Source organism: Eschrichtius robustus, chromosome 4, assembly GCF_028021215.1.
Source record: "Eschrichtius robustus isolate mEscRob2 chromosome 4, mEscRob2.pri, whole genome shotgun sequence".
NCBI classification, from domain to species: Eukaryota; Metazoa; Chordata; class Mammalia; order Artiodactyla; family Eschrichtiidae; genus Eschrichtius; species Eschrichtius robustus.
The window spans coordinates 132370967-132395590 of NC_090827.1; the positions used below are offsets into that span (position 1 = coordinate 132370967).

Here is a 24624-nt window from a genome sequence, read left to right on the forward strand (position 1 = left end):
CTCCAATGCCTTTGACTTTATTGGATAGACCTCTTTTGCAAGAGACATATCACCAAGCTTTAATGGTATACTAAAAATTACATTATAGTGTTCAACTATTAAACTTACTCCAGAAAAATGATACAATTGTTAAGCTATTTTCTCATCCATCTTAGCAACAAATAGAAAGCCACAATACATTGACTACATGGCGGAAAAACTGCTAGATAAATAACAAGTCTTTGACCTTTGCTCAAAATAATTTTCTCTTCAGATTAAGCCATGAATGGCATTAATTATGACGACATTGTTATAATTAATGCCCCCTGCCTAAAGCAGAAATCTCAGAAAGTTCAGAATCAAAGAAGGCAAGATGTCGTTTGAGATGTTTTTTCTCCTCGGGTTGTTCACACAACTTGACTTCAGTGTTGCCATCACTGAATGCTTCTCCTTTGTTCTCCTTCTGGGAAAACTTTGCTTTCTTCTGCATCATCGTAATTCCTGAATTTCCGCGCCTTCGTGCTGGGGATAAGGTTTCTTTTACTATGCAATAATAAACTGCAGATAAAAAATTCTTTTTGAAGTTTTCATTCATAAGTGCATAAACAATTGGCTTACAGATGGAATTGGAAAATCCAATTATTTGAACTACAGCAAAAATCATCTTGATTGTAACCTCATCATATTCCTTTTCAAAATTGCCTGAAATAAAAAGTAATGCTTTAGAATGGATATTTTTTTAATGACTATAAAATAACATTTCTGTTTATCTTCTGTCTTTATCAAACACTTACACTTGTACAAGTGGTTAAAGGTGTGAAAAATTCTCAAGACCATTTTGCGGAGAGCCATCTGATGTCTGAAGAAAAAGCACCTTTGTGAAGAGTCCTCCTTCTTAGAGAATCTAAGCTTACAAGCACAGCCCAGTGCCCAGCACAGATTAGAGGGTTTATTGCATTTCAGTCTGATTTCAAGCTTCATGTAAACTGGAAGCCGCAGTTACCCATCAAATGTCCACTTGTGTTATAGAAACACAATCATCTGAGAACCATGTTAAGGCTCAGATTAACAGAGAGAATACATTAAGGGTCTGGCTGAAATCCTAGGTGTTATTAAATTCATGTGGTTCAAGTGAGGGTTCTAAATAGAGAACACTCACAGGATGTCACACCTCTCCCAATGTTTAAATGGCTTAGGGAGAACAGAAGGAGTAGCATGGGAGATGAATCTCAAAAGCTCTTCTTTACCTTTCGTAATTATTAAAATTATGAAAGCCTCGATGATACTCATACGTAATTACCTGCCACATAACGATCTAGTGATCTTGAAAACATGAAAGAAACCTATTAAATGTTTGATATTTGATTACCCAAGTGAATGGCAACATATTTCAATGATTCATTTTCCATTCTAGCAGTAAATGAACTAGAACTTCCATCAAATGAGAATGACAAACACTCACTGTATTCAGTCATCATGTGAACAACGTGGAAAGTGCCCAGCACACAGCAAACAGACCCATCACTGTCGCCATCATAACAACAGCTCACTTCTTCTTCCTGGACCCACAGTGATATATTGCATTAGTTAACTTCTCCTTGGCATATGTGTCAAGCTGACAGCAAAGCTATTAAAATTAAAGTCTAGACCTCTCATGACATTTTTCAAATGTTAATGAAGCTCATGACAGATTATGAACTGTTCTTCATCTTTTCCCATTTCTATTACCCACATCCCTGTATTTCTCATAATGTGAACATTCTAAAGATACGTGATCATTGTGGGTCTAGCACCGTGCTAGATGCTTGGCATGGATTATGTCCTCAATCTTCCCAAAAGGTCATTTGACAGGTGCAGAAACTGAGGCACAGAGAAGGTTAAGTAACTTGCAAAGTCAGATGGCTAGCTGAAGATTTAAACTATAAAGGCTAGTTTGGATTTAAACGTAAGCAGTCTAACTTCAGTGTCAAAGCTCTTATTCATTTTATGTTGAAGAACACTTATGCCTGTGATAGAAAAATACGGGAAGCCCTCAGGACAGAATTAAACGGTAATCCTCTGTTACATAACTAAGTAATATGATTAATCATTCAGGGATTCAAACGGAGTTTTCTCCATTAGTCCTGTAAAGGAGATGAATGTCTGCAAGAGATTTACACATTTTCAAGTTTATAACGAGTCATATTCGTTATTTATTATCTCAGCATAGTAGTCCTTTCTTCTGAGGAAGTGAGAGAGCTAAATCAGCAGTAAGTCCCAAGGTGCTGAACAGTCCAGCACCCTGTATATCGAGAGGGAGGAGTTCTTTATATAAACTGGACACTAGAGGTCGCTGTACACTTGTAGAAATGGTAAGTTTCATCAAACCACTAGACTTCTAAGATTTTATTTTTAATAGCCATTCAGTGTAGATTATAAAATAAACCATATGGCCCATGAGTATCATAGCATTAAATTGTGTTTTTAAATTTCTATTAATCAATATGATCAGAAAGTAAAGCTTTTAGGTAAAAATAAAATATATCAATAATAATAATTTTAAATAAATAACATTCTCTCATTTCCAAAGGATTTTCATACATATCATCTCACATTTTTTAGCATCATCCTTGGGTGGGAGGAAGTAAGGATGGATATTATCATGCTTCCTCGTACACATGAGGAAAGCAGGGGCCTTGGGAGTAAGGAGACTCATCCACATCATGTGGCTGGTGAGGAGTGGCAGAGAGGCGAGAGTGCCACAGCAATTCCTACTGCGTCATATTGACATGCAGAAGAAAATATAACGATTTAAAAAATTCCGAGTAACTATTTATAACAGTGACTTCCCCTTTGATTTGGGAGCTGGTAATCTGACCCTTTCTTCCTGTCATACGGAAAATCTCAAAAGTTTAAAGTCAGTCCATGTGCTAAACATGAATTACAAATGACACTTTGACTAAATTACCCAGGAATTCTGAGATCTCTGGCAACGGTCTCTTCCAGCACAACTAATTAAAAATATATATATATTTTTAATACAGCAGTTTCTTATTAGTTATCTATTTTATACATACTAGTGTATATAAGTCAACCTAAAAATATTTTAAACAGAGGTGAATATTCCATTCAACAGACCTGGCAGTTTTTGACATTTCTTTTCCATGAATAGTTCGAAGCACTGAGCCATCCCCCACTCTTTTCTTTATCCAAAGTTCATAGCCGATCTTACTGTACAGGATAAGGATCACCATAAGAGGCAGGAGAAAAAGGATGACAAGGATGAAGGTAGTATAGATTTTCTGGTGCCCAGGGCTGGTCCACTCTTCCAAGCAGCAGATGTGCTCTTTTTCATATAAGAAGTTATATTTAATCTTTAAAATAAACATAATTCAGTTAGAAGAGCCAGAGGCAGCATCAGAAGAACACAAAGCAGCCAAGTACTACTGTAATGCAGCATTTTTCAGATCCTTACATATTTACCGTGGGTACATATTTCAAATGAGATACAATTTTGATTGTTCTTTTGTTGGGAGGTGTGTTTTTTTTCCACTCCACTGCTTAAATTCTTAAGAGTTTCATATTTTCTTTTTTATTTTAAATGGAATTGAGGTCCATAGCCTGTTCACTTTTTTTATCTTTCTCATCTTTTTACATGATAGTCGTTAAGTTTTTAGTTGGGTGAAAGAAAGAACACTACAATGACCAAAATATGTATGAAAAGAATACTTTGTACTAGCATGCCAGCTAGTTTACTGTTACATTATTTTGCTCCCTAAGTTGTTGAAGAGACCAATTCTGACACGGCATCAGACTTCTTCCAATTGAATACGTACTGCAAGTCTGTATTTTGTTACCGTTATTTCAGATTGCAATGATCAGGTGGTTTGCAAAGATTTTAGAGAGGCAAGTGGTAGCTTGTAGATTCTGAGATGAATGAGAAACTGGGATTCAAACTATTGCCAATGTATGAATATTCAGACCCAATTATAAGCCTTTGAGCTATATATTTTACAGAAAGGCAATTTCTATTTATTAATACTATTTCTAACAGACTGATCTCATGAGTTCAAAAAATTAATAATAACAATATTAATACAGAAACTAACACACCATTGTAAAGCAATTGTACTCCAATAAAGATGTTAAAAAAATATTAATAGTAATAGAAGATGCTAATAAGGGACAAACCAAACATTTAAAGCATATTCAAAAGTCACATATCTGGATAATAGGAATTAAAGTTAGAGAATTTATGGAAACTGTTGTAGTTTGAGTCACTCTGGAGCTTTCCAGATGAAGCATACTTAGGTCTTAAGACATATTTCTGCCTCCATTCCCAGAGGATTTTCACCAGTCTTCAAAGTCAATTGAATGGGGGAAACAAGCTTTCTGGTATAGTCATCAAAAGTATGAAAATTCAAGTTCTGATCTAGGTGTTATTTTTCAAATACAACTAAGAATGAAAACACTTATTGAACAATAATTTCAAGGAACCGTCTTTGTTTTGCCCTTTTTAATTTAATTTGGAGGTCACTTTTCAAGGTCTAGAAGACTGAAGCAAAATAGGCATTAAAGAGCTTTGATTTTTCTCTGCCCTTCATTAAATTTCTATTAATGACCTTCCCTTTCTTTTTCACCTCCTTGTTCTGCTGATGAATGTCTCTGATGATTCTACAGTCAGCTTGCTCTACACGTTAGACTTCCCAATGTGAACTGAATAGGTCTCAGTGTTTTGCAAGAATGTGTCCTTTGTGACATTTCTTCCCACAAATGGCAATTTTAAACTGGGATAATAATCTTAGAATTTCCTATGTAGGGCACTGTTTTCTTGGGATGTCCCTCCCTTTTTTCCTTATGGGATTATCTGATATTAATGTAAGAGATGTGTTTCTTAGAGCCTGCCTGGAATGGCTATTTCTCATATTTTTTTAAAAAAAATGTGAGTTATGATTCTTTCTTTCTTTATTTTGGCCGAGCCACGCGGCTTGTGGGATCTTAGTTCCCCTACCAGGGATCGACCCCAGGTCTCGGCAGTGAAAACGCCGAGTCCTAACCACTGGACCACCAGGGAAGTCCCTATTTCTCATATTTTGATTGCCAGCATCCACCTTCATTTCCTACTAGAAGCATAATTTCCTCTGGTGCATGAACTCTCCCCTATGTGGGCATGTTAGGGAAGAGGCCCTATTAGGGAAGACAAGGCAAACACAGGATGTATTCTCTCAAAGACTCTATCAGCTCCAAATGTGCCAAACTTACCTCAATTCTTTTCATCTGTTGACAGAGTGCAATGAAGATGGAAGGGGGAGATTTGAGGTAGTGCGGCCCTGTGCTCACCAGATCATGAGCGTGAACAGACCACTGCTTAGTTACTGCTGCTGACCTCTCTGCATCCTTGGTCCCTGCCTCTTGCAGGTCCTTTCCTCCAGCTTCACACTGATCCTTGTGAACCTCCAACATCTTCCCAGTATATCCCCTCCTCTTAAGCTACTTAGCTATCAACTGTTGCTTGTAAACCAAGTAAACTTACTTTACTTCTCTTTTATCACTTTTTCTCTGGAAGGTAGATTTCCTAACATGTAGAATACTCTGGTCAATGTTCTTTCTGTGTGTATTGTTAATGCTGAGATAACACAGCCCAAATCCTACTATTACAGTTTGCCTCCATTGTTGCTTCCATTTCTACTACGTCAGACCCTTGCATAAGAAATTACAATAATTCTCCTTTGCCTACTGGGTTAGGAACAAATGCTTTCATTAAATATTTACTGCCTTCTATTTCCCACCATAACTTATTTATATTACTTTATTTTCCAGAACATGAACTCTTTGCTCTGGACATGAATGGTGTCCACTCCCCTATCTACCAAGCCCGTCCTCACCTCCCAACATATGCAGAGCAGGTCTCAATGATTCAGATAGAAACAAGATCTCATTATTTCTAAAAATGATTCTTGGAAATTGCAAACAATTTGGCCAGTATTAGTTTTCACTCTTGGGTAATAGTGACTTTAAAAAGAATCCAAGTGGAAAGGACAGAGTGAAAAGAACAAGTATTCATACTTAGAAAAGATTGAAAAACATTCTTTTATTAATTTAGAAAATGGTATAATGAGCTATGATTGCACGAAAGTATCTACTGATGATAACTATTCTGTGAATAATTTGTTCCAAGGTTGCTAATAAACAAAGCGAATAGACATTTGCAGTTTTAAAGGAAAGATTACTTTATACGACCATTACTGAAACAATGGTCTAACCTATTATAAAACAATCTAGCATATAATTTCCTTAATTTCCTGTACAAAAAAATTAAGCCATATTCAAACAATTGATACACCCTGTCCCAATATGGCCTGTAAGTTTCTAGTTTTTTCTAGCACGTTTCCTTTTTTAAAATAATTAATTAATTAATTAATTTTATTTTTGGCTGCATGGGCTTTCTCTAGTTGTGGCGAGCAGGGGCTACTCTTCGTTGCAGTGTGCAGGCTTCTCATTGCGGTGGCTTCTCGTTGCAGAGCACAGGCTCTAGGCGTGGGGCTTCAGTAGTTGTGGCACACGGGCTCAGTAGTTGTGGCTCCCGGGCTCTAGAGCACAGGCTCAGTCATTGTGGCGCACGGGCTTAGTTGCTCCGCAGCATGTGTGATCTTCCTGGACCAGGGATCGAACCCGTGTCCCCTGCAATGGCAGGCAGATTCTTAACCGCTGTGCCACCAGGGAAGTCCCTCTAGCAGGTTTCTTAAGCAGCTAGCTGCTAATGAGCAAATTTACCAAATCCTGAATCCTGCCTCATTTCCCTCAACCACGTCCTGCAGTAGGAGAGTGGGGAACAAATTAAATACAGTCAAAGTGAGAATTGTTATACAAGCTGTGGCTGAGAACCGCAAAGGAAGAGAACCATGGAATTCCCCAGCAGGAAGGTCCTCCCAGAGATGAATCAGGCTGAGGGTTTCCATCAGCGTTCCACGGAGCCCTGTGTTCCTGCAGGGATGCTGTGGGAACTGCCAAGAAGGGAGAGGGGGCTCTAAGCTCCAGCCCTGCTTCAACTGGAGCAGCTCCAACTGCATCTATTTACAGTTTAATTTAATGGCGTTCCAGCGTATAAATCATCCACAGTTTTAAAGGTGAAGTTATAAAATCCCGAAGTGGACTGGAATATTCTGCCAATGTAAACCATGCAGACTGAAGAGGAGAGCCAGCGTTGCTAAATATTTTAAAACAGATGTGTGGCCCATCTCTCCTAGAATTTCAGCCCTCCTGATAATGACAGTTGACCCTTGAACAACGTGGGGGTTCGGGGCACCGACTGGGGCACAGTCGAAAATCAGAGTAAAATTTCACGGTCGGCCTTCCATATCCAAGGATTCAAACAACCTTGGATCGTACAGTACTGTAGTATTTACTATTGAAAAGATTTGCATATAAGCGGACCCTTGCAGTTCAAATCTGTGTTGATCAAGGGTCAACTGTATTCCTATTTAGCATAAGACCTTTACAAAGCAATCTAGTAATTATCCTATGACTTGTGAACTTTGCAATAGTGCTGCATTTGAGTAGCAGAAAAGAGGGAAGAACTTAGCCCAGGGAAAGGAAACCCTGGCTCCAGGCAAAGGGGAAGGCTAGGAGGAGAAAAGCCAGAAGGAACCTTAACTCCTGCAGAGTGGAGGGACAGGGAGAAGATTCTTACAGTTTACAAGTGCCAAGAAGAAGACTCAGTAGAGAGACTGTAAGAGGAAACTGACAGCAAAGAAGATGAGCCATTTTTCTCCAGAATTCTTGGTAGACTTAGGGAAGGAGATGCAAGGTCCTGGCTCTGAGAGGAGGCATGCCCATTTGGGCTGCTATAACAACGTGCCGTGGATGGGGTGACTTATAAACAACAGAGATTTCTTTCTCACGGTTCTGGGAGTTGGAAGCCCGAGGTCAGAGTGCCAGCATGGTTTGGTGAGGGCCCTCTTCCGGGTTGCAGACTTCTCACTGTATCCTCACTTGGCAGAAAGGGCGAGAGAGCTCTGTGGCATCTCTTTTACGAGAAGACAAATCCCATTCATGAGGGCTCTACCCTCCTGACCTCTCATTTTTTCTTTCTCTTTATCAATTGAAAATTTTATGAGAGAATTATAGATTCACATGCAGTTGTAAGAAATAATACAGAAAGATCCTTTGTATACTTTGCCTAGTTTCCCCCAATGGTAACATTTTGTAAAACTACAGTAAACTACCACAACCAAGATATTGACGTTAATACAATCCACTGATTTTATTCAGACTTTCCAACTTTACCTGTACTCATTTCAGTGTGCGTGTGTTCTATAGATTTTATTAATAGGTTCAAGAATCTGCCATCACAGCCAAGATACTGAACACTTCTAACACCGCAAAAGTCCCTCCTGTTACCCTTTTATAACCACACCCATGCCCCTCCCACCTCTGCCCCTCCCACCTCTGCCCCTCCCTGTCCCTAACCACTGGCAGCCACTAGTCTGTTTTCCATTTCTAAAATTTTCTCATTTCAAAAATGGTATATAAATTGAGCAATATAGTAAATAACCTTTTGGGATAGGCTCTTTCTTTTTTTTTTAAAATTAATTAATTAATTTATTTATTTTTGGCTGCATTGGGTCTTCATTGCTGTGTGCAGGCTCTCTCTAGTTGCGGCGAGCAGGGGCTACTCTTCATGTGGTGAGCGGGCTTCTCATTACAGTGGCTTTCCTGGTGGCGCAGTGGTTAAGGATCTGCCTGCCAATGCAGGGGACATGGGCTCCATCTCGAATCTGGGAAAATCTCACATGCCATGGAGCAACTAAGCCCATGCACCACAACTACTGAGCTCACGTGCCACAACTACTGAAGCCCGTGCGCCTAGAGCCTGGCTCTTTTCTTTTAGCACAGTCCCTTGGACATGCATCCAAGTTGTTGCATTTATCAATAGTTTGTTCCTTTGTATTGCTGACTAATACTCCACAGAATATATGTACCACAGTTTGGTTAATCATTCATCCACTGAAGACCATCTGGGGTATTCCAGTTTTTGACTATTACCAAAAAACCAAAAAAGCAGTTATGAATATTCACATATAGGTTTTGGTGTGAACACAACTTTTCATTTTTCTGGGATAAATACGCAAGAATGGAATTCCCTGGCTGCATGGTAATTGCATATTTAGTTTTATAAGAAATTGCCAAATTATTTTCCAGAACGGCTATGTCATTTGATATTCCTGCTGGCAATGTATAAGTGATCCAGTTTCTCCACATCCTTGCCAACATTCAATGTTGTCGCTATTTTTTCTTTTAGCCATTCTGATAGGTGTGTATTGATGTCATGGTTTCAATTTTCATTTCCCTGATTTCTAACAATGCTGAACATCTTTTCATGTGTTCATTTGCCATCTGTATATCCTCTTTGATGAAATTTCTCTTCATGTGATTTGTCCATTTTCTAATTGGACTGTTTGTACTGCTGAGTTTTGAGAGTTTATATATTCTATTGATACATACTAGTTTTTTGTCAGATATATACTTTGTACATATTTTCTCCCTGTCTGTAGCTTGTCTTTTCATCTCTCCACATGGGCTTTAACAGAGCAAGTGTTTAATTTTGATGAGGTCCGAATTATCAATTTTTCCTTTTATGCATTGAGCTTTTGGTGTCAGTTAAGAACTCTAAGAATTCTGTGCTCAGCCCTGATAATTTTCTATGTTTTTCCCCCAAAGTTTCATAGCTTTACATTTACTTTTAAGTCTACAATCCAGTTTTCATAAATTTTTGTATAAAGTGTGAGATTTAAGTTTTTGTTTGTTTTGTTTGCTTATTTTCACCTATAAATGTCAATTGCTCCAGCACTATTTGTGGAACAGGCAATCCTTCCTCCATTGAATCACACCTTTGTCAAAAATCCTTTGAGAATATTGTGCAGATCTATTTCTAAATTCTCTATTCTGCTTCATTCATCTGTGTTTATCCCTCTGCCAATACCACACTGTTTTGATTACTTTATCTACATAGAAGCTTTGATATCAGGCAGAGGAATCCCTCCCACTTCTTCTTTGTCAAGATTATTTTAGCTATTTTAGGCCCTGTGTCTATTATAAAGTTTTGAATAAGCTTGTCTGTGTCTTCAAAAATCCTTGCTGGGGTTTTGATAGGAATTACATTAAACCTATTGATCCATTTTGGGAGAACCGACATCTTTAGTATGTTGAGACTTCCAATCCATTAACACAGTATGTCTCACCATTTCTTTATGTATTCTTTGATTTTCTTCATCTGCATTTTGTAATTTTCAGCACGTAGAACTGAAAACTATGTTTTGTTTACTGTATACCTAAGTATTTCACTTTCTTTGGAGTAATTATAAGTAGCATGGTATTTTTCATTTCATTTTCTGCATGTTACTTGTTAATATAAAAATACCACTGAGTTTTGTGTGCTGATCTTATATACTTTGACATTGCTGAATTCACTTACTCTAGGAGATTTTGTAGATTCTTAGGATTTTCTATGTAGAAAATAATGTCTTCTGCAAATAGAGGTAGTTTTATTTTTCCTTTCCGAACTTTATATCTTTTATTTCTTTTCTTTGCCTCCTTGCAGTGGCTTGAACTTCAAGCACTATGTTACATAAGAGTGATGAGAGCAGACATCCATGCTCTGTTCCCAATTTGAGAAAAAAAGCACTGTCTTTCACCATTAAATATGATGTTAGCTGTAGGTTTTTGTACATGTTCTTTATAAAGCTGAGGAAGTATCTCTCTATTACTAACTTGCTGAGAACTTTTACCATGAATGGGTGTTGGATTTTGTCAAATGTTATTTGTGTGTCAATTGCTAGGATATGAGTTTTCTTCTTTAGCTTGTTGCTCTGGTGGATTACATTGATTTTTGAATGTTGAGCCAGACTTACATACCTAGGATAAATCCCACTTGATCATGTGTATAATCCTTTTTATACATTGTTGGATTCCGTCTGCTAATATACTGAGAATTTTTATGTCTAAGTTTGCAGTTGAGATACATTGGTTTGCAGTTTTCTTTTTATTGTACTGTCTTTGTCTACTTTGTCAGAGTAAAAAAGGCCTCATGAAGTGGTTTAGGAAGTGTTCCCTCCTCTTCTATTTTCTGGAAGAGTTTGTGTAAAAGTAGTGTTAATTCTTCTTTAAATGTTTGGCAGCATTCTCCAGTGAAACCATCTGGCTGGGAGATTTGGGGGGGGGGCAGCCTTTCAGTTACAAATTAAATTTGTCTCTTCCTTTTAAAAAATATCTTTTTAATCAAAGAATTATAAGCAAATAGTTCAAAATCAGAAGGGCTACAATAAAAAAGAATGGGTCTCTGCCCACCCCCGCTCACCTGCTGTCCTACTCCCCGACATCTACTTGTGTTTAATTCTTCTGCCAGGTACCTTCACATCGCTAAACAAGTTGCTTTATATTCTTGATTTATTGATTTTAGATGGTCTATATTGACTTTCTTCTAGGATAGATAGGCTTTTAGTTCACTTTTATTACCTCCCATCTCTGCTTCTCCCCATATCTTTTAGTTTTCTTATAGTTATAACAATTTCTTCAATTATTTCTTTGAAAAGCTTTTGAGAAGTGTGTTTCCTAAATTCTTGCATGTGGCTTCCTCTATCTTTGACTCATAAAGTAATATACTTAACACCCTTTTCCTTGGTCTATCAACTTCCAACAGTTTATCTTGTCCCTCACTTTGTAAGATGATGATACCGCACCTCCTCATGTCACCTCCTTCCTCCTTTTCTTCCTCTCTTCTTCCTTCCAACTTCTATCAGCTATACCTTTATATTTACTTTATCAAGACTGATAACTTTGCATTCTGTTCCATTGCCATGTTAAGTCTTCTGTACTCGGCCTACATTTTAATTATAAAAGATTAAAACTATAAGCAGCATTTTCATTATTATGACTATTTAAACATTATAACTACAAGACCAATATATATGTTCCAAATACATTTCTCTTTCTCTGAATTTATAGTCATGATCCTTGTGAATTTACTCATTGCTCTAAAGTGTGCCATATTTTAATGTGCTTTGTATCCGGGCCATGACCTTTTGTAGAGTATTTTCATTTAATTTTTCCTGGAGTTTTAGTTTGCATTTCTTTTTTTCCAGTTTGAAGAAGAAACATGTACCTTCTTCAACACAGTATAGCAGTTTAGAGTATAAGCTCTGGAATTAGACTGCCTGGGTTTGGATCTTGGGTTAGCCACTAGTTAATTGTGTGACCTAGAGAAAATTACTTTACTTCACTGTGCCTTGGGTTTTCTTATCTATAAAATGTAGATGATGAAACAATACTTGTCTCATAGGACTCTTGGAGGATTAAATGAAACCATAAATGCAATGTGTTTAGGACAGAGCCTGGCACTATGTGCAAGTGCATTCATGAGTGTTAGCTACATTTATTGCTGCCGTAATCATTATCATCATCGTTATTTTTACTATTACATCTCAACTTTTCACATAACATATACACAACTTGGAATCAATTCTAGTATTTATTCTTTTAAGACCTTCTTCTAGAAGACTACTGACTTCTAAGTTTGATGACTGTACTTATTTATTTATTTATTTAAAGATTGTTCTATAGCCATGTTCTTGAAATTCATTTAGAATGGATACCTTCTCCACTGTTCCTTTTATTTCATGGCTTCTTATTTCTTGTATTTCACCCTTGTTTTGCATGAATCCTTTTCAAGTAACTTCTTCAAATTAATGAGTTTAAAGTAAGCTCCTTAAGTTCTTGCTTATCTGAAAGTGGCTATAATTTGACTTTAAATTCAACATTATCTTCCTTTGGAATCTTGAAGATCTTGCCTTATTGACCTCTAGCATCCACTTTTGGTGCTAACACATCTATACCGTCCGACTGATTTTTGCTCTCTTATGAGTATCCTGGTTTACTATTTGGAAGCTTTTATTGATCTCTTTGTAATTGTAATTCTGAAATGTTATGGGGATATGAGTTGAAGCCTAGGCCATTTTTTATTCTTTTGCTCTTTGTGTGCCTTTTGAATTTGGAGACTTCTGACTCTCTTATCTCTGTGTTTTGTGCATTTTTTTGGTGGAACCCTTATTAATCAGATTTTGGAATTCCTGGCTGTATCCCTCATGTTTATATCTTTTGTTTATACATATTTTTTGCTTTATAAATTCTCTTTGTCTTTTTTGGTCCACATTATACAGATTTTCTTCTCTTTATCTTCTAGCTCTTATAATTTATATATAAGTTCAGCAATCATATTTTCACTTTTAAGAACTTTTTCTTATTCTCAAAATGTTCCTTTTCAGAGATGCTTACTCTTGATTTATGAAGTCAATATCTTCTTAAATCAAGACATCTCCCACTTACCATTAGTAACTCATTCATGGAAATGAGACATTCTGCGTGAAAATGTGCACTAGTAGCCTATTCCCCGTCATTTAAAATGCCAAATCAAACTCCCAACAGAATTCCTGAAGTGTAACTAAAATATAGTTAAGTCATCATTTAGTATGTAAAATGCTTAAAATATTGCTCCCAATTTCTAAAACAATCAGAATGGTTTTTATCAAATGGTTTGTGTGCATATTGCTCTGTATGCAGCATTTTCATGGTGCATCATGAATATTTTTTTCCAACAAAGCATAGCAACCAGCACACAGAAATTAATAAATACGTTAGAAAAATTCAAATATAATTTGCAACAAAAACAGGACAATTACCTTGGATGACCTGATACCCATGAAGAAAGGAACAGACTGGAAACTTGAAGAAAGTTGAAAGGCGAGGAGGGTTGAAATGTAATCATTGTCATTGGCTGTGGAAAGTGATATCATGGGTAAGTTGAGTTGCAAAGGTGCAATTTCAGGTGAACTATAAAACTCAGAAGCTGTCAGGTTTTTGGTTTTTTTTTTATATCACTTTTGTGCTCAGGTAGGGACTCCTGAATGAATCTTCAAGGGATGTAGTTGACACTTTAGGATGAAACACTACAGAATAAAGCTTTACTTACTCTCCTCTAGTATGATTATAGAAGTATTTGCATGGTGATATAAGAGATATCTGGCAGTAATATCTCCACCAAGTTCAAAGATAATGATTATCATTGTATCTGCAGAGCCCACAAATAACTTTCAGCAAGCAATGTCTAGTGGTTTAATTGAATATCTTCTGGTTATCAGTGTGATTAACTTTTTCAGACTGATATCCTGAACAACTTTAGTATTTGTTCATTTCTCATCATGCACTTAAATAATTCTTCAACATCTTTTTCATTGACCTCTTTGCAAAGCCAGTCTTCTTTTCAAGAGGAACAATTGCAAAGAATGGTTCAGTCGCAAAGAATGTGTAAAATGATGTGATGCTTCTCTTAGTGTCAGCAACATTCAGTACACACATCCCATTGTGAACACTAGGCATGCTTTTCAAAATATCTATTTATGATTTTGATGTTCTACCAAATGTATTTGGAATATAGCTAGATAATTTTTATTTATAGATAAATCATTTTGTTTAAAATGTTTTATTAAGTTTGGGGACATAAATTTTTCTTATGTAAAATCATCTTAAAAAGTGTTGTATTGAATGATACATGTATTGTAGAAGTTTGAGACTTAAAAACCAATAGGAATTCCACTAGGAAAATATCAAATGAGGAGACATTCTTCAGAATATGTCTGTAGATATGAAAATACCACTTAGAATTTTTTCTAAAGAAATCTATAAATCACCCATTTATTCTAGTTTCATTTATCTGTTTGTTTGTATTATTCCCTTTTATTCTGCAAACTTTCTTCGTCTGCCTAACAATCCTTGATTGCCTTTACATATTTAAGAATAGGGCAACATGAAAGACTTCTGGCTTCTCTGTGTACATGGGCTGGAGCTGTCCTCAGAAAGATTTTGATTTAGGATGAGTGGGCCTCCACAAGGGGCCATACAAATTGCAAAACCCTGAGGTTTTTCTTTCTGGAGCCAAGCTGATACTAACTCTGTAGTTCTGCCCAGAGTGCTTCCTTCAACTACTTTACAAGAAGAACCTTCTGGGTGCATATTTGTGTCAGAAAACAAGTTCACCAAAGTAAAATTATGTCTATTCTGGTATTTCTCTTCTTATTTTCATTACTCAAATAGCTACAAATACCATTATAGAAAAGTAACTGAATTGTTTTTTTACTTTCCACTAGTGGCAACAATTAGACTTTCAAATAATAGAGTAAAATAAGCCCAGGTTAAACATTAGGGTAATAAAGCAGAAACAAGGTGGTTTCATTGTGCTAAAAATCTTAAAATAACTCACTGTCAAATAATAAAGGAGGGATGTACTCAGTTGCTCACCAAACATAAAATAACCTCAAATTCGTATAAACTAATGCCAAAAATAGCGGGATGGCTAAATAAAACATATGTCAGTATAATGTAAATTATTAAATCATCTTTCAATGGATGTTTTAAAATGAAAACTAACTGAAACAAGCAGTAAACAAGTGATATATACATGTACACACACATACACACACACACATACACTCAAACACTAAAGGGTCTCTATTTTGTTAAAAATATATTCAGGAGAAAACTAACTACTAAATGTTACTAATTTTAGTAACACACTAAAATTCTCATCATAATTACCTCTGGATTTGGAATACATAATTTTTATTTTCTTTGTATTTGTTTGTTCTATACATTAATTAGGATGTTTTGGACTGCAAATAAAAGAAAATGCAGCTCAACTGGCTGAAACAATAAGGGAAATGTACTATTTCATACAAAAGTGATTCCAGAGGTAGAGCAATAATGGGGCAGTAAATTCTACAGCTGAATGATTTCACCATGGACTGGCATTCTCTCCTTTGGATTACTTCATCCTCCTCAGCATGCTTTTGTTCTCAGCATTGGAAAGGAAAATATACACTTTTCTTAGTCCCTTTATGAAAGTGAGGAAAACCTCAGACTCCATGGCCAAAATGGGCTGCATGTCCATTTTAAAACTCATCGACAAGGAGAATGAAATTTAAAATATTGACCTACATTAATGAAATCCAACTCCTAGAGCTAAGAAGTATCCTAACCTCCCCTGAAGAACATGTCCACCCAATATGTTAACATACCAGGTTTCTGTTTGGAAGGAATAACATCCAACAAGACCTAATTAAATAGAGTCATTCTATGTGTAAAAGGTGATTGTATTAGTTCTCTACTGCTGCTATAACAAATTACTACAATCTTAGTGGTTCAAAAGAACACACATTTATATCTTATAGTTCTGGAAGTCAGGTGTTTAAAATGGGTCTGTAGAGTTGCATTCCTTCTGAAGACTCTAGAGAAGAATCTGTTTCCTGGCCTTTTCCACTTTCTAGAGACTGCCTGCCTTCCTTGGCTCAAGGCCCTGAGTCACTCTGACTTCTGGCACGGTTGCCACATCTCCATCTCTGCTTCTGACACTCCTGACTCCCTTTGTAAGTACCCTTGCGATTAATACGGTCCAGCCAGATAATACAGGATGATCTCCCCATCCCCAGATCCTTAACTTAGTCACATCAGCAAAATCTCTTTTGCCATGTAAAGCAACATAGTCAGAGGTTGTAAGGATTAGGTTATGGACATCTTTGAAGGACCACTATTCTGTCTTATCACATAGAATTAACATGACAGTATTGCACAGTGACTTATCATTAAAATGTCAATTATCTCCAAAACAACATATAAATTGAACACAATACCAATCAAAATTCCAGGGGGACAAACTTATTTTTAAATGCTTATGGAAAACTAAAGGTCCATACATAACTAAATCAACTCTGAAAGAGAAGATCAAAGAAATGGGGGACTTTCCCAATGCAATATTTAGATATGCTAAAAAGCCTTTGCAAAAAACACTATAACACTGGTGTGGACTTAGACAACTAAACAATGTTTCAAAATAGAAAGAAAAGAAGATGGGAAATGGATTTATAATTAAAATGGCACCACAAATCAATGGAGAAATTATAAGTTGTTTATAGGAAGTATAAAAAAGACTAGCTCTCTACATGGAGAAAAATAAACCAATATGCCTATCTTGCATCACATACAAAGGTGGACTCTAAATACATAAATTATCTGTTAAAAATAAAAGCATTAGATAAACACAGCAACATGGACAGATGTTGGAAACAGCACTGAGCAAAGTAACAATGCATATTCATGCAACATATGTAAGAAGAATACAAACAAATTTAAAGATACATATCAAACACATTATTGTAGCCACCTTTTCAGGGGGAGATGCATTATAGCAGGGAATGGGGATTTAAGGGGAAAAAAGAATATAAACGTAATAAAACAAGAGAAGGTTGTTGTCCAGAATGATAATAATATCATATTATTAACTCAAAGCTATGAACCTGAGATCCCAAAAGAGAGCACAAAAGCAAGAATGAGAGAGAGTTGTGGGATGGAAGGTGAAAGAGAGAGAGGTCTACAAATGTTTTTTGCAAGATGGAGAAGGTGAAATGGGAATTTTTGTTTGTTTGTTTCAAGCTATAACCAAAACTTTAGACCAGTCATATCTGAAGATGGAAGCAGTAACCATCAGTTACAATTCTCAGCAGTTACTCCTAGGTGGATATTCAGACACCCTTCCCAACAACAGAAATGTGTACACTGGGAATTCCAAGACCTACCCCAGATTCCAAGCCCTAGAAAGCACTGGTTCTCAAACTTGGCTACATGTTGTAATAAGCTGAGGATCTTTAAAAGAAATTGATACCTAGATCTCACTCTGAGAGATTCTGAATTGTGGGGAGTGAGTGGGGCCTTAGGGTTTTAAAAAGTACCCAGGTAATTTTAATATGCAGCAAAGTTTGAGAACCACTGGGTGAGAGAATGGATTTGAGAGTGAGCCTTCTCTTCAGGGTCTACTTTCTAACATTGCTTCCAACTGTGGGGGGTTGGGGAGGGCTTGGGAGGATATCTTAGTCTATCGCACTAATTTTTCATTCTATATTCTGTCTTCTCATTCATTCATTTGTCCATTCACTCACCTATGGATCATATACTACTGAAGGCTCCGACTACAGACCAAGACAAAACATAAACACTCCCAGCTGTTCTTCATGGAAGGAGAGCAGGCATTAAACAATATCCCACAAATAAATGTATAATTACAAAGCAGTATTCCAAGAAATTCTGTTTGAATACAGACAAGGATAAAGTTTAAAAAAACAAAAGTAAAATGCTGGATTAAAGTTGATTGAGAAAATGACAATATACATTAAAGCAATGGTGGTGAGTAATACCTAGAACGTTGACGATTGACTATCATGTACATTACAAGGGATACAAGCAGTGGTGTGCTAATAAATGTTAACAACCAGCTCCCCAGGTTAAAAAAAATTTTTCTGATTGTTAATTATTTGCTAATTTCCCTGGTATAAATATGGTCACTATGGCCAATCCCAAACTACCAAAAGGATACCAGTAAGTGTGGAGCCTGGAATAGATGGACACAGTTGGTTATCATGAGTTGGTACAAATTAGCTCTAGCATACCATTGGATACCTAATTATGTTCAAAGAAATAATAACTAAAAAGAATGCCAATCTATATATGTTTTATGACTTCTTTTCTTTTGATTTTGTTTCCTTCTTCTCTGTTCTTTCTCTCTGTGTATCTAAAACACTGTTCCTGAACAGACTAGTTGTAAAAGAAAGATTGTGTTTTAGAGATGACTTCTTATGATAGTTAATTTTTTTCTTCTTTTTTCCAGTTTTATTGAGATATAATTGACATATAACCTTGTATTAGTTTAAGGTGTAAAATATGACTTGATACAAGTATATATTACAAAATGATTACCACAATAAATGTAGTTAACATCCCGTCACCCCACATGGACCTACCGTATAGCACAGGGAACTCTACTCAATACTCTGTGATAGCTAATTTTATGTGTCAACTTGTATTGATAATGGGGTGCCCAGATGTCTGGTTAAACATTACTTCTGGGTGTGTCTGTGAGGGTGTTTCCAGAGGAGATTCGTATTTGAGTCGGTGAACTGAGTGAAGCAGACGGCCCTTCCCAGTGTGGCTGGGCATCACCTAATCTGTTGAGAGCCCAGATAGAACAAAAGGGTGGAGGAAGGTGGGAATTTGCTCTCTGCCTGACTGCTTGAGCTGAGGAACTGATCTTTTCCAGCCCTTGAGGCCCCTAGTTTTCAGGCCTTCAGACTCAGACTGGAATCTACAACGTTGGTTCTTTGACTCTCAGGCTTTCAAACTACCACCGCCACCTGCTTTCCGGGGTCTCCGGTTTGCAGACAACAGATTGTGGGACTTCTCAGCCTCCATAATTGTGTGAGCCAATTCTTCACAGCACATCATACATATGCACACATACTATTGGTTCTCTTTCCCGGGAGAACCCTGACTAATAAATATGCTTATCTTTCATCTCTTCCCCTGCACTGCTCTCATTGACTTCTGTGGTTCTGCAACATCATGAAAGTCTATCTCTGCTCTCCTCTGCTCTCTCTTTTCTTTTGTCCCTGTTTATGCTTTATACCTGCCAGAAGTGTCCTTTGTCCTGACTGAGCCACAGTGATGGTAATGTTCAAAGTTAAAAGACTAACTTCCAATCTAGAACACTTTTTACCATTTACCGTGTTCTAATCAGCATTAACTCCATAAACTCATAAAATCTGCTTGGCAGCAACACCATAAAATATGTATTATTATGACCTCCATCTGTAGAAAGAGATGAGAAATAAAGCAACGTACCCAAGGTTGTTCCTATATCCCATAAAATGATGGCTCCAGAGTCTATGCTCTCAGCCACTGTGAAAAACAGTCCCCAAACCACAGGTTTTCCATAATTAGTGTGGAGAACAGGCCTTACAAAATAAGTAAGTATTTAGGGTATTCAATGGTTTGGAAGCATCAATCCTATTTCTTTTAAATTACGTTTCTACTTGCCAAAGTAGTATAACTCTAATCTCTACCTGTCTATATATTTAGACTTGGCAGACAGCTGATTATCACTGTTTTCCTTCTTTTCTACATCTCATCTCTCTATCTTTCACATTTCCCTGCTTCCTTCCCACCCTGTTTTTCTGAACACCACTTTGCAAATCTTGTTGGGATAACATTTTTCTAAAATTTATTTGAGTAGTGGGTCTCCTACAATTTTGTAATCTCTACACTTAACACAGTTCGAGGATTAAAATACATTATTCTGAGAGACTACACCATATATTTTTCAAGAACAGCTCTGATTTTACTGAAGTAATAAAAATAGTCAGAGGGCTAGGTGGCGCTAGGCAAAAAACATGTGTATAGCCGTTCTTCCACTCTCCACGACTTGCATCTTTTGGTATAATCTCGTCTAAACAGTCTGCCTTTGTCACAGTCTCATCCACACCCACACATTCCAAGATGAATAGAAACTTCTGCTTTATTAGCAACCAACCACAGGTAAATCAATTTTTTAATTATCTGTGTTCCTTAAAATTGCATCATCAATTCCACCACTTTAGTAATCGAATTCAGAGAGTCGGCTGTAACAAAGTACTGCCACAGGGTAACAATGGAACATAACCAGGGCTGCTGAGTCCTGATGGGTTTAATTTGCTTATGGTCAACCATACTTGCTCTAACTTGACTCCCTTTATAGTAGTGGTTTTAACCATGACCCACGATAGGAAATACCTTTACATTACACACACACACAAACACACACACGTAATTTAAAGATATTTCTTATTGCATGTGTGGGTACCTATATGTATATACATATATATACACACACAACCAAACTTTTACTATGTAAATGCTCTTTGAAATTCTCTATTCTAATATATATCATTTTTTTAAAAATTGCTAATCCTGACTCACCCAATGACTTATGACTAATTAATAGGTTGCGACTCCTAGTTTGAAATTCGCTGCTTCAGATTAGTGATGCATCTGCTTCAGAATAAAATTCAAACTCCTTAACATAGCACTAGAAGGCTCTTCATGATTTCTCTTCTTTTCTCTCCAGCTTCATCTCTCACCACTTGCCCTTTGAATGCTAAACTCCAGGCATACAGAACTACTCACATTCTCCAGGAAAACTGCTGTCTGTCCTCAAAATCTTTACACGACATACATTGTATACTATTCACCCTTGTATTTGAGTTCAGCATAACGACTAGCATATATTAGGCATTCAATAAATAGTTGACTCAGTAAATGAATGAATAAATGAACAAATGAAAAAAATTATATCAAAGTCTATGCAAGGAATGTACTTTGTCAATAACATCCCATAGATTTCACTCTGAAAACGCAGGTATAGGCTACAGGAAGGAGAAAAAGCACCCAATAACCTAGAGATTTATTAAGGAAACTTGTAATTTCTGGAAACCGGAGTAAACAGCTTCATAATAGCTTATTTACTTTGAGGAAATTTTTACCCATTTAATTTGGTTCAGCTGGATTTTGGTCATCAACAAATCAGGCAGACAAGTAAAGTTGATTGTGTATTAAATTCCACACCCTCCTTGGCATAATTATGACTTGGAAAAATAAGCTCTAATGGCAAAAGTCCTAGTTACTGTAGTAACGGCCTCTATGGTAAAATAGACAATCAGAGAGAAATATTTAGCCTGTCTATTTGCTAACGAGCAGTGCTCAGTGGTGGTCTATCACCATTGGTCAAAATAACCTGTCCCCAGAGTGGAACACAGCAGTGGTGTATTAGAGACCAATGGATCTCAAACGTCCTTGTTAATTTGGACCACATGGGGAATTTTGTTAAAATGCAGATTCTGATTCAGTAGGTCTGGAATGGGGACTGAGACTGCATTTCTAACAAGGTTCCAGGTGATACTCATGCTGTGGGCCCAAGGCCTAGACTCTAAATAGAAAGAAAAGTACACAATTTATTGAAGAAGTTCTGTTTTGCTCCTAGGAAGCATTATTTCCTAACTCAAATATTTTTGTTACCAAGGTAACTGGGCCACAAGCGGGTCCTATGACCACTTGACCTAATGACTTGTTGTGCTGGAGGAACTGTTTTAACCAAGCAGCAGCCTCTCCTCCCTCCACAGAATTTCACATTAAAAGGAACAAGTACTATTTGTCCCAGAATAAGATATCTTCTAGTTACCAGTGAAGCAGCCCTTTTTTATTTACCTCTTTACATCAGGAACTTCAGTTGTCGACATTCTACATTGCCACTACCTAGAACTGAAACATGTTGAAAAGATGTATAAAAGCCATGCCGAAACCAAATAGCTCAGTATGTTATTATTTCGGCTCTTATGCCTCTCACTTAACAATTGTTTTTCTGTTAGATTTCCTTCAGGTTTTCAATGGAAGATAATCAAATCCCATTCTCATATAGTCAGCTTCCCATCTGTCAGTAACATCTGTAAGTCAAGAGTTTCTGACAATAATAGAAAAATGTGGGTGCTTTTTTCCCCAGTTCTTCCTTTTTAAAAAAAAACATTTTTTTTTTTTTTGCTATATACCTTTTTCCAAGAAGAGAAAAAAAGGGGGACATGTATAGAGTTGCTTTAATTAAAGCTCCTGTGCCTTTTTCTCAAAAAATAAGCCATATGTACTGGTCAAAATTTTTCCATTAATTCTGTGGCGTTAGTTGCACTGGGCAACTTTAAAATGCCCAAGTATAATGATTTCATCAGAGTGCATAAAAAAGTCAATAATCCGTAAGTCAATTTACGACTCTGCATTATGTGTCACTTTCAAGCTAGTATGATGTATTCTAATGTTTAGTGTATTGGGGGAAATATATACATCATAGTTGGGATGGGAATCATAGATTTTAGAAACCTGATCCACTAACAATAAACCCGGTGCAAATTAATGAAAAAAAAGCAATGCCAGGGACTTAAATTGAGGATCTCAAGTTGGTAATGGTAGGATGAAAGAAACACCCGCCAGGAGAATAAAAGGAATTAGCTAAGGAAGGGGTGGAAATAGCAGAGTTTGAAAGCACAATGATTCATTTCTCTCACATTCTCCCTATATTTCCAATCATTTTCTAAGAATTTTGAGATGGTCACAAGAGTACATCCACCCATGAAAACACAGGTACAATCAATGTTTCCTCGTCCCCAAGGCACTCCATAAGCACTGGTGAGAATACAACCCACTACTCTTTATGGGTTACAAAACACGCTCTCTAGTCATGTCTCTTTGGAAAGACTGCATCATTTGGAGAAGTGCAGTGTCTTATTTTTTCCCACACACTGCTCCCAACAATGGCTCCAAATGATTCTCTGCCATTTCTGCTCCCATTCTAAGGAAGAGAAATTAATCTCTCTTCCTTTATCAGTCAAGAGGACATATATTTTCTGTGTTCCTTCTCCAAGTGTGACTCTGTTCATGTATTTTTTAAAAAGAAGGACTAGATTTTTTTTTTCTGCAAATGCATTATACTTGTTTTAAAGTTTTAAGTCCATATATATACTTGCAGTACAAATACCTGTCTGGAAGCCCCACGGGCAACTGGGGAGTGAGGCTGGAGGTTAGAAGAATGAGGGGATGTTGGGGGTTTTATTATTTGAAATATTTTATCTTACTTTTATTTTAAAAATAGGAAAAAATCTTGGTAATTATGGAAAAGGGAGCTGAAATAACTGGTGCCACTTGCCACCCCACTGCGGTGAGACTCTCCTAAGCATTTCCCTAACTTGTGTCTCTAAGCGACACGGAGAAAAATGCTGGAACGGAATCAAAAGGAGCAAAAACTCATCTCCAAGTGAGCGCAGGTGAGGAAGTTCTAAGAAAGGGCACTGAGAGAAAAGTGGAAGAAAGTCAGAAGAGTAGGGTGTGTGTTGGGCAGGGGGTCCCCTGGCAGGCTGGGGATTAGGGGAGAAGGAAAGGGCGCGGACTCACCCCCCAGCCGGTTGTTGAAGACGTCCTGGAGCATAGTGACCGTCATGCAGAAGAAGGCGATGGGCAGGTCGCTGAGCGCCAAGGAGCAGGTGAAGATGTTGGTGACGGTGCGCATGGCCTTGCTGCGGGTCACCACGTAGACCACCAGCGCGTTGCCAAAGAGCGCCAGGGCGAAGATGAGCACGCCGGTGGGCGCGAAGGCCAGCTTGGCGCGCCCAGGCAGCTGCGGGGTGCAGACCAGCGGCCGCAGCCCGAACAGCGCGATGCACTGCTCCCGTGTCGGGCTGTGGTCCCGCAGCAGCCGCGAGAACTGCTCCGGGGTTATGCTGAGCGACTGCATGCTGCGCGCGCCCCGCGTGCCGCCCGCCCCCCGGGGCTCGGACTCCCGCGCGGCCCGCCCGGCGGCCGCCTCCCTCCCCTGCAGGCCGGGACAGCCTCCGCTCTGGACTCGGGCGCACGAGAGGGCTCCCGCCAGCACCTCGGGAGGTTCTGGAGAAGGAAAGCAGTGCAGGGTTTTAACCCACAATCAACAGGCGGGAAGCCAAAGAGAGGGAGACGATCCCGTTGACCAAAAATGTTCGTAGTTCAAAGTTCTGCTCTTCTCTGAGGCCCGGCGCTGTGGCCGTCCCGAACGCCGGAGCGACAGTGCCCGCGATTCTCACTCCCTGGCCTTCTGGCCACGCGGTGAAGACACTGCACCGGCTCCGGGGGCGGCGCAGGGTGGGTCTGGAGCTCGGCTGCGCGCCCCTCACTCCCGGCTTCAGCAGC

General features: G+C 37.9%; 1 protein-coding gene across 1 annotated transcript; it reads right to left on the minus strand.

The window, feature by feature from the left end:
- Positions 1-295: 295 nt before the first annotated feature.
- On the minus strand, positions 296-24196 carry QRFPR (pyroglutamylated RFamide peptide receptor). The gene is given in 7 exon segments (XM_068542006.1): positions 296-681; positions 1442-1474; positions 1477-1538; positions 3097-3332; positions 5221-5421; positions 13692-13786; positions 23857-24196. Coding segments are annotated over 7 exon segments (1353 nt in total).
- Between the last annotated feature and the right edge of the window lie 428 nt (positions 24197-24624).